General features: G+C 41.1%; 2 protein-coding genes across 2 annotated transcripts in view; both read left to right on the top strand.

Moving 5' to 3' along the window:
• The window catches only part of LOC147227279 (vesicular inhibitory amino acid transporter-like), a 3,618-nt gene extending 548 nt beyond the window's left edge, over positions 1-3,070 (top strand). Inside the window, exons 1-2 of the mRNA XM_086159368.1 lie at positions 1-357; positions 1,035-3,070. The exon at positions 1-357 is cut by the window's left edge and continues 548 nt beyond it. Coding sequence (XP_086015494.1) covers positions 1-357; positions 1,035-2,222 — 1,545 coding nt within the window. The 3' untranslated portion in view covers positions 2,223-3,070. The remainder of the gene's footprint in view (positions 358-1,034) is intronic.
• A 1,124-nt stretch (positions 3,071-4,194) lies between these two features.
• bpifcl (BPI fold containing family C, like) lies at positions 4,195-9,972 on the top strand. The gene is given in 11 exon segments (XM_086159995.1): positions 4,195-4,316; positions 4,708-4,851; positions 6,311-6,422; positions 6,565-6,661; positions 6,664-6,719; positions 6,833-6,892; positions 7,603-7,770; positions 8,084-8,104; positions 8,573-8,636; positions 8,898-8,960; positions 9,902-9,972. Coding segments are annotated over 11 exon segments (978 nt in total).
• Positions 9,973-11,036: the final 1,064 nt, after the last annotated feature.

Below are 11,036 nucleotides of genomic sequence, written 5' to 3'. Positions count from 1 at the left end.
CACAAGCTGACCAACAAGCTGACCAACGCGGCTCACACGGTGTCTAACAAATCCCAGGCCAAGGTCAGCGGGGTGTTCGCTCGCCTGGGCTTCCAGGCCGCCACGGACGAGGAGGGCTTGGGTTTTGCGGAATGCGACGATTTGGATTATGACTACAGACAAGGGATGCAGATGGACGTCCTCCAGGGCGAGGAGGAAGGGGGAGGCACGGAGGGAGAGTTGGAAGGGGACAGCCACTACCAGAGGGACGGCACCGGGCCGAAGGCCTCGTCCCTGAAGACCGCGGGCTCCCTGGATGAGGTCAAACCCCAAATCACGTCGTGGGAAGCCGGCTGGAACGTCACCAACGCCATACAGGTGCGTTTGCGCGCTGACCGCGTTCACCTGCGGGGCAAAGTCACCTTGAGCGTCTTCATCGTTCTGGTTCCGAGTCCAACTGTTGACGCAAAGGGTGGCTTAAATAGACGCCACGTAGATTTGGCCTTGGAGTGTCCGTTTTCATTTAAAACGTTTATGTCAACGCGTTTTTTTTCACGCTTCGAACGATTTAATTGAACCCACTCGGATTAAGAGTAGATTTATTCAAATCTGTTTATCAGCGGGGCTGCAGGCGGGGCCTGTGGGACCGAGATATCCAAGAGGCTGCGAGGCGCTTATCACCCCCACTATCAAACTCAAGCAAGAAATCAACGAAATTTCTAACATGTCGATTTTTAAAATATGTTGGCTGCGTTTCCTTTTTTTCAAAGCCTAAATTCCGCTCGGCTTTAACGCAAATCGGAGGCCTTTTTTTTCAAGGGCGATGCAAGTAACAGCAATACCCTGTGTCGAGACGCTGCATATCAATGTGCGATTTTTTTTTTTTTTTTTTTTTTGGATGATTATATTTCCTTAATTTTGGGGGATATTATGTAAGATGGGGGTGGGGAGGGTGGGGGGCTGCGTGAGCCGCTGGTCTCACGCTGGCTGGCTCGGCCTGTCACTGCGATGTGGGCCTCGTCCATTACCACTCCTCTGCGCTTCTCTGTCCGCAGGGCATGTTCGTCCTCGGCCTGCCGTACGCCATCCTCCACGGCGGCTACCTCGGCCTCTTCCTCATCATCTTCGCAGCTGTCGTCTGCTGCTACACCGGGAAAATCCTCATCGCGTGTTTGTACGAGGAGAACGAGGACGGCATCAAGGTGCGGGTGAGGGACTCGTACGTGGACATCGCCAACGCCTGCTGCGCGCCACGCTTCCCCGCGCTGGGCGGCCACGTTGTGAACGTGGCTCAGATCATCGAGCTGGTCATGACATGTATTCTGTACGTGGTCGTCAGCGGCAACCTGATGTACAACAGTTTCCCTGGCTTTCCTGTCTCCCAGAAAGCCTGGTCCGTGGTAGCCACGGCCGCGCTCTTGCCTTGTGCGTTCCTGAAGAACCTCAAGGCAGTATCCAAGTTCAGCTTCTTGTGCACCCTTGCACATTTTGTCATCAACATCCTCGTGATTGCTTACTGCCTCTCCAGAGCACGCGAGTGGGCCTGGGAGAAGGTGAAGTTTTACATTGACGTAAAGAAGTTCCCCATCTCGATTGGCATCATTGTGTTCAGCTACACCTCGCAGATCTTCCTCCCCTCCTTGGAGGGGAACATGCAGAAGCCCAGTGAGTTTCACTGCATGATGGACTGGACTCACATCGCTGCCTGCATCCTCAAGGGCCTCTTTGCCCTAGTGGCCTACTTGACATGGGCTGATGCCACCAAAGAAGTCATCACAGATAACCTGCCTTCGACCATCCGGGCAGTGGTGAACCTCTTTCTTGTGGCCAAGGCTCTGTTATCGTACCCGCTGCCCTTCTTCGCAGCCGTAGAGGTCCTGGAGAAATCCTTGTTCCAGGATGGCGGGAGGGCCCTCTTCCCTGACTGCTATGGACCTACCGGACAGTTAAAATCATGGGGTCTGGGCCTCCGAGTTGCCCTGGTGGTTTTCACCTTGCTCATGGCCGTGTTCGTCCCCCATTTCGCCCTCCTCATGGGTCTGACTGGGAGTCTCACCGGCGCCGGTCTCTGCTTCCTATTGCCGAGCCTCTTCCACCTGAAGCTCCAGTGGCGAAACCTGCTGTGGCACCACGTGTTTTTTGACGTCGCCATTTTTGTCATCGGGGGCATCTGTGCCATATCCGGCTTCATTCACTCGATCGAAGGACTCATAGAGGCATTCAAATACAACATTCATGACTGAGAGCCTCCGAAAATGAATTCAACCACGGAAAATATGACGATGAACACCGCTTCTCTCTCAGCAGGGTTCGATGATGCAGAATTTGTCCAAACATCATGTTGGTCGCTCGACATAGAAGCTGGTAAATGGAGGGTTATTTGTGTGAAATGTACATCTTTTTATTTTGCCTTCGTGATAATGTGCAATAATAAACTCCACAACCATAGTGTAAAGTTGTAACTCATTCCAAGAAAAAAAAAAAAACACCTTTTATCAACTGGAGGGATGTGATCTCTGTGTGAAGGTGGTGGTTATACATGCGGGCATTAACAGGCCGTCCGAGTGTACGTCTTCATGCAGAATCGCAAAAGATCCAGTGAATATGTCTGCTGTGGGTCTAACTATGAGTGTGTACATGTTTATATTCGGAGAATGCCTCATATTTGAAAAACAATGGAGTGATTATGTTATTACCGGTATTTGCGCTGCTCGATATGTCATCAATCCCACTTTCAGAGAAAATATGAAACAACACGACCATCGGATTGGATGGAGTGCTGTAATCAACCATGAATAATGTGTCGTTGTTTGAACAACATTCTTTTTTATTTTGTTTTTGTTTTGTGTTCTATTTTCCTGTAGTAAGCCTCGTCAACTCACTGATTTTCTCGGTGTTTCAAGTGTCATTCTGGATGAAATGAATTCAAAGTGCAAGCAAGTGGGTCCTTATTGTGTTGTATGAAAATTACTTGTCTGATAATATGCTCTTCCTATTGAACTTGTTTGTTGTGATTTAATAGAACTAATGGTGTGTCAGACAAAGACTACTTGTTGAATTAAGAGATAAATAAATCAAATATTTTATGGCTGGTGATTCTAATGTTTCTTTGCACAATCAAAACGTTGAAAGCCTTGTTGATATGTTCGTCCTTTATATCTCTGCTCTGGGAAACATAAGGCTATCCTCTCAATCTTTTCAAAGTTACAAAGCTTTTTTACACAGATCATTATAGGTTTTCCCCCAGATGACCCTCAGTGAAACTGGTAAACCAATCACATGATGTGCATCCATTACCAATTTAAAAAAAAACAGAAAACAAGATACGGAATGAAGCGTTTGTTATTTTCATCCAGCAAATGTAACTACGAATGTTGGAGCTTTATAAAACACCCGACACACAACAGTAGCATCTAAACAAGAAGCCGAAAGCTGAAATAGGTTAGCATTAAAGAACAGGAACTGGGTAAGTTTTAAAAATTCAGAGAGTTGTCCTCTCTGAATATCGGTAACTCCAGCTGAGCACAAAGTGGATATCACTTCCTTCTACCAGATATTGAACCACGACTAATGGGGATTTTATTAGACTTTTTAACTTGATAAAATTTTGAGAAATTCACGATGTATTCAAATGCACTCAACGTGCCGGGAAATTAGTTTTCAATCCTTGTTTATACAAATTTTGAACTTGTTTAAATTATCATGTTTACTCAGCTAACAACACAAACGCAAAATGTTCTAGGGACTATACTTGTGTGTGTGTGTTTTTCTGTTCTCACTAAACAGGAAGTAAATGATTAAGGACTTCTAGTCACGTCAGAAGTCAGAAGCAGAACTACAACCTCAAAAATTAATATACCACTGAAAGCAACTTTCAAGGACACTTCGTTGTATCACAATAAATTATTCTTTTGGCCCAATTTTGGATGCTAAATTCCGCTGCCCTTGTTTAATTGAGCAGATTTTTGGTTGAATTTTTTTTATTCCACAGCAAAATGGTTTTATTTGGGGTGACGGCGCTCCTGTTAACCTCCTGCGTCTCTGGAAAAAATCTGCAATACAACTGCAACTGCAATACAAGTTGGACTGACTGAAAAAGGACTTTAGTAAGGTAAGAGCCAGGATGTCACTCCCCTATATGTTTAAACCTAAGTGTATCGATTATAACTTCACAGTATCTAACAAAATCTGATGTATTGCACTGATCATGTGATCATGGAAGGTAAGATTGTTGGTGCAGGTTGGATTCTGCAGAAGCTGGAGTACATCGCTTTTCCGAACATCGGTGGTGAGATCCATCTCAGCATCTTTGGTAGCATACACTACACCCTAAATGGGTAAGGAATCTGTGGCACTATTAAATTACCAGAAATCAGAATTTACTGTGTTGTTTTATTTAAGTAAATGTATGCAGGGCTTTAGTCTAAAATGTTAGTTTTTACCAATGGAAGTCCTAGAGCCAAATTGTTAAAGTACAAATGTGTTGTGTATTTATCCTATGTTAAATACACTTTATAGAGCCCCCTTTAACACAATGGCCACTGTAGACTAAGGACCACATTTTCATGATTTGTCTATTTAGAATTTGAACACTTGTTTAAATGACAGTTCCTAAAGCTGTCATCATGATGTGTGTTTACTTGATTCTCTTGTTTCATTCCTTTTACATGACTGACTTGTTGATCCGTCCTTATCACTTCTCCCCCACACTCTCCACATGCATTCCAGTATCCATGTTACCAAGTGTGACTTTCCATAAACATCTGTTGAGTTCTTTCAGGATGTCAGAGGATGCAAGATAAATGCGTTGGGCGTCAGTGATGCTCTAACACAGACCCGGGCATTTCGCAGCCCATTGGCCACGTCCTGCCCGTTTTGCTTTTTTATCCGGCCCGCCAAACTATTTTCGTTGAATATTTTAATAAGTGTTTTCAATCAATATTGAATTTAGAAACTCCTTATTTTTTCCCTTTTTTTTAATTTTCTATGGATTATTACATACAAAACAATGTCAATACATTTATATGATCATTAAGGATTTTAAAGTTGAAATAAAATGCCAAAAAATATAAATATTTAATTTGCAATTTTCATTTTGTTTAATTTACATGATACCTAGGTGGCCCATGTATAAAAAATTGAATAAGAAATGTTGCCTGCCAGCCAAAATAATTGCTCACCCTGGCTCTAACAGGATGGTGGAGGACGCAGTATGGCATAATGGGAGTGTGAGATGTAAAGAACATGATGCCAATGATGACATGTACATTTAGCTGGATTAGCACACGATTCACCACAGAAGAGAAGCACAGAGAAAGTCAGAGGGAGCTGCATTGTGCCTTATAAACCTAGAAAAAGGTTGGTTGGAATGGGTGGAGATACTGTAAGTCTCAGAGGAAACGTGTGATGTAATAGTGTCACCAATGAAAGCAAAGGTGTACATGACAGCAGTGAGGCCAGCAATCCGGTATGGTTTCGAGACAGCGTCGCTAGGGAAAAGACAGGAAGCAGAGCTGGAAGTAGCAACGATGAAGATGTTGTGGTTCTCTTTGAGATCAATGAGGATTGATATGATCAGGAATGAGTCCATCACAAGGATAGCACATGTTAGATGTTTCAGAGATAAGGTCAGCGTTTGGTAGCCTGTGCTGCTTGAAAAACTCCTCACCTACACCAGCAGCATGGACTTTTTGTGTAGCTTTCAGACATGTTGGAGAATCACTGGAAATGGCCATATTCAATATGGATATGACATCTGTAGTGAGGCTGGGGAATGATATACAATGACACCTCTTGGATGAGTTTCAACTGTTATGCAATTGTTGAAAATGTGGATGTGGAGTTCCATAGTGGTTCCAATTATGGCTCTCATCACACTGAGACAAAGATGGACCATATTGACATTGCACTCAAAGGTCAATTTTCTCTATTTTAACATCTGGTTGTTCATGCCATTTGTGGAAATACGCAAGAGGGATATCTTGACCACTATGTACTCCAAGGCGAGGTTTTGTCAACACCCTCGAAATATGTTCTGTTGGAGTATCATGCAAATCTTTGGGCAAGATTGGCTCAGTATAAACACTTCAACATAAAAGGTTTGCAAGATGTTTGCCTTTTTATCATCACAGGTCTGCCCAGCTGTGGGGGATAACATTTCTGTCTTAGAGCTCCATCTATATCATATGCAAGGTATTGCAGTAGGCGACATTTCCATGAAGAAGCCAATAAAGAAACAATTGCTGCTGATTTTTAAACCAAAAAAGAATTATGCTGAGGGGAAAAAGTATAGGAATTTTTATTAAATCCATAAGTAGATAACATTTAGTTGATTATCTCCACTGTCCACATTTTCACTTGAGGTAAATAAGGACCTAATTTTTGACTTTCCCCTCATTGATTTACCTGTGATTGGACCTTCAAGCCTAAATCTGGGTGTGAAGGTGAGAACACATGGAGCAAGTTTCACATTTTATCAGAAGGCTGTTTGTTCAGGCTCTTCTTCACATGAAGAAAAAAAAAAGCATACGTGTAATTGCTACAAAACCCTAGTTTCTCACATTTTTTTCATATTTTCACTTGAAGGGAGAGTTCTATCGCACAAAAAGTCACATGGAGCCTCCCTTCCAGTCACAACCCTTCACCAAGGCAGAGCAGCCGGGCTACATGCTGTCACTGGGCCTGTCTCATACGGATACGTCTCAGCTGGCCTGCTTCAAGCTCTCATCAATGACAGTATGGTGAGTTTGTGACAGATGGAATAACAGCAGGGGGCCAAAAAGCGGAAGATAGGTTGCACACTAATCACAAGTTTGTTTCAGCAATGATTAAGAATTGCATTTCATCATGGCAGATACCTCCACACTCTCTCTTGCACCAAAACACCGGCTACATGTGGCATTGCGTTCCTCAGGTAAGGCTTCATTTAGCAGCACTTGAAAATCCATGGTAATTTTATATCAGACTGAGTGTACAGGCCACAATTTGAAGTATTTTAATTGATATGACCACGGCTCGATATGTCACTTAGGCATTCGTATAGACTCAGATTAGCTTTTGACACTCGGCATCAGTGAAAATATTTAACCAAAAAACTTAAATCTTCAGCATTTCATTCGCAAGATGTCTCTTTATCATGTGTGTAAATATTCACATTTACTGAATTGTAGAATTTAACATCCACGTCTTCCACATGTTTATGACCATAAAAAATGTTCTTTGAATCTTTTAAAGAATAGAATAGAATAGAATAAATATTGATGTTGAAGATGTATCAACATTTTAATTCTAACAAAGACATAACATCTGTTCAATGTCTTTCCGACATGATAGTGTTGCTCAGCTGGCTGGCTTTCGGTGACAATTTAACTGTATGATGTGTTTAAATGAGGCCTGATATGACAACATTTAAATGTCCCTCAGACAATTTAATTAATCAAAATCGTTTTTCCGCCTAGCACTTCTGACAGTTCTGGATTTCGTGTGCTGTACCAGTTGGCCTGTAATCATTCAAATTCTGTTTCTCATCCTCCCAGTGTCCTGGTTTGCTGCCTCTCATCCTTCTGTTTGTTATTGTAGTTATTCAAACATACAAATAGAATGCAAAGTTGTTTTTTTATTCAGCTCCCCATGTTGTTTCCAGACATGATGATGGAGCTACATATTTATGCCACAGAGGTTTCTGTGTTCTCCTTCCAGTCTGGTTTTATAAAACTGGGCTTCCTGGGGGCCATCAAGGCCTTTGCCATCAAGCCAAATGCTACCCAGACCCCTCTTTTCAAACTCCATGTTGTGAATGCATCTGTGTTATAGCCTATTAATATAAATTAGTACATCCAAAGGGTTGTGTTTCTCTTTTATCCTTTTACTCTTCAATATTTGCCAAACATAGTCGTCTAGAGGACATTTAGCTCTCATGTTTCTTTCTTTGTTTGTTGTCACTCTTTGAACATGTAACATTTTAAATGCGGGCTTGGGTTTGTCTATCATGAATTATTTCCTAAAACTGGATCAGCGGCGATATTTTATGTGCTAAATAACTAAATGTGACATTTGAATATATTCTTTTTTATTTCAATCATGATTTGTGAGCTGTTTCCTTCAGGACACAGACTTTACTGCAAAGGTGTGGACACTAATGAGCTCCATGACAATGGACAAGTATGATTTACAGTGTTTCAGTACAAAATCTGTGTAAAATAATATTTTTGTCAAGGGAATAAACCATTTGCACAATTAATGGCTGATCAGAAACACAAGATATACAAAAAATACTTATTATTTATATTTATATTCAAAGATAATATCAGTAATCTGTCAAAAATGACTGACAAGCATCCCACACCTCGGACAGGAGAGGGACACTCGTCACTTGTTCACTTTAGGGCTTCACATTGTTCAAATTTGGCTTGCATGTGAAAGGATGGTTTTTAAAATAACACTGGTGCCTTTTTCCCCATAGATTTACTTGAAGTCTTGCAGCAAGTGAAGTTGGAGCATTTAAGATATGCAGCAGCAAAAACAGTGGGACCAGTGATTATATCATCACTTAATAGCAGCTCTCTGCTGATTGCTGTCTGCTGTCTCTTTGTAGACAGATAGTTTGGAAGACTTTGCAAAGGTGGTCATGAGAATTGGGATCATGTCAAAACTAAATGGTGAGCTGTCATATGTATTGAAAATCTTCTGTATGTTCTCCAGTCTGCGGTTTCGTATGACCACATATTTTCGGTTTAATATAGGCAATATAGCAGATTTTGTTAACTTACAAAGGACAGAATGCAGAATGAAGTCTGTTTACTTCACCACAGAAAGTTTAACAGAAAAAGGAGTCATGGACTTTTTCTTATTAAACACTTTTTTGATCCATAATACTTGAGCGTGGTCAGACTTTAAGACCTTGCACTTTTTGATTGTAGAGCAATTGGGGAAAGATGATGCTAAATGGAACATGCACACCTGGCCAACTCACAGCGGAACAGGTCCGGGTCTGATAATTATATAAGATCATGTAGAGCTATGAGGTAACTTTAGAGTGAATCAATGCTTTTCGACGAATTTGTACTTATGTTCTTCAACACGGATTTATAGCCTTCTCTACTGATATTGATGTGACCTTCAAGGGATACAGAATACCCCAACCATATTCCACTGTTCAGATGCCTTGAGATTGTTAACATGATTTTACCGTTTTGTCCCACACACAGTGCAAGCATCAATTATATAAAATAAAAGAAGTTGCGCCAACCCTTGATGAATACAACAGACTGATAAAAAAAAACTTTCCATATCGTGCTGTAACTACTTTCAATGACTACTCCCTAATGTCAATCATATTTTAAATATTGTATGTTAAAAGCATAAATGGAAACAGGAATATCGCAGTTATCCTCAGTTTTTTTTGGCATGATTCAGAAACACACAAATATCCACACTGTGCAGCCAATCTGATCTTCTGCAGCTACACCAGCTAACACAATGGATATGATTTATGGAGGTGTACCTCCCAGTCCCTTAGAAGCAACAAAAACCTCGACTGACTATGTAGCCGAGTCACTGTCGCATTGCACATTTATACCTGCCATCTCTTTCTAATGGAGGCTGAGGGAGAACATAGATGTATCATTACCACAAAAGAATATTCCCTTAAAATGTGAAAACTATTTGACGTGTAACCCAGATTTTCTGTACACTAAATACTCTTCGGTGAGCAATATTAAAACTCGAAAATGCCAAATCAAGACATTTTCCCTAAATTACCATGAAACAATGACATCTCTTTATTTTGAAACATTTCAGTGTGCACTCTTTAGATTCTGTTACATTTTCACATTCTTGGAATGTAACACCAAAATAAATATAACCCTACTTTCAGCCACAGTTCTTAAAATGTTCCCCATAGAAAAACTTCACACTTCATTAGGTGAGAGTGAGCAGTTACTGGTCAGCTGGGCAGAAGAGAGCACAGAAAAAGTGAAAGAGGAGGAAGTGTAAAGGCGACTGTTCATGAGGGGACTGCAGAACCATTTTACACAATTACAGTTCAACAGAACACTGGCTTTCGGTCATCTTGAAAGATGAAATGCACCATAAAAAGAGGATGTGAAGCTTAAACTGAGGTCAAGGTAACTAAACTGTCTAAAACAATTTTAAGTACATTTACAGCAGAAAACTAAGCAGGCTAGACTTTGTAACACCTGAAAGTCTTGAGGGATCTGCGCTACTATAAAAACTGCATCGATACAGCTGATGAAAAAAAATTAACTCCACATCTTCAATGCTCACTTGAGTCAATAGACCGAAACAATTACCATCTATTGGTGAGAACGTGGCTCGAGGAGTTAGATTACAATTATAAATTTCTGTCCATCTTAAAACAATTGATTCTGGCACGTTCAGTGAAATTGAGCTTCTTCAACACTGGTGAGGTTTCATAGCACAGAATCTCTGGTGTGATCAGTTATGTCATATCAGGTGTCCCGCTTGGCACCTAGAATTGCTGAGAATTCACTGAAAATTCAAGTGTACCCATACTGGTAGGGTAAAGAAGAAAAGACAAGAAAGTCATTCACATTTTATAAGCCAGATCCTTCCTAGAGCAGAGACTGGCATCGAGCATCAAAGATACAAAGGGGAAGTTAAATAAACCCCTTGCATTTTGATTCAATGCGTTGTGCAGAACTAGCCTCTTTTGGCCCCTTGCAAGTGTTTTAATTATGAACTATCCTTGGACTCTCTTTTTATTTTTAAAGACCAGGGAAAGTACCGATAATATGATACGATAAAATGTAGCCTAGCTGAAGTGTTTTGTTTGGCCACTTAACCCAGAGATGAGTCTTGATTACAGTAAGAAACTCATCCACCTCAATATCACAAAAATCCTTTGTGAGGGGAACTAAGAAAACAAAATAAATTGGTACTTCTGACATGTTCTATATCATGTTCTGAAGCCTTTGCAAAAAACAGGTATCATTTGCTTTCATGTGTAAAAACCGGGTGAAAAAGACATGATTAGTTTGCAGCTTCAGTCAAGATCAGCCAATGTAGAAGATGATGGT

Source organism: Fistularia commersonii, chromosome 14, assembly GCF_037954325.1.
Source record: "Fistularia commersonii isolate RoL2024-O1a breed Wild chromosome 14, RoL_Fcom_v1.0, whole genome shotgun sequence".
Lineage (NCBI taxonomy): Eukaryota > Metazoa > Chordata > Actinopteri > Syngnathiformes > Fistulariidae > Fistularia > Fistularia commersonii.
Note: the sequence above shows the minus strand (reverse complement) of the source record. Positions and strands in the feature narration are given on the sequence as shown.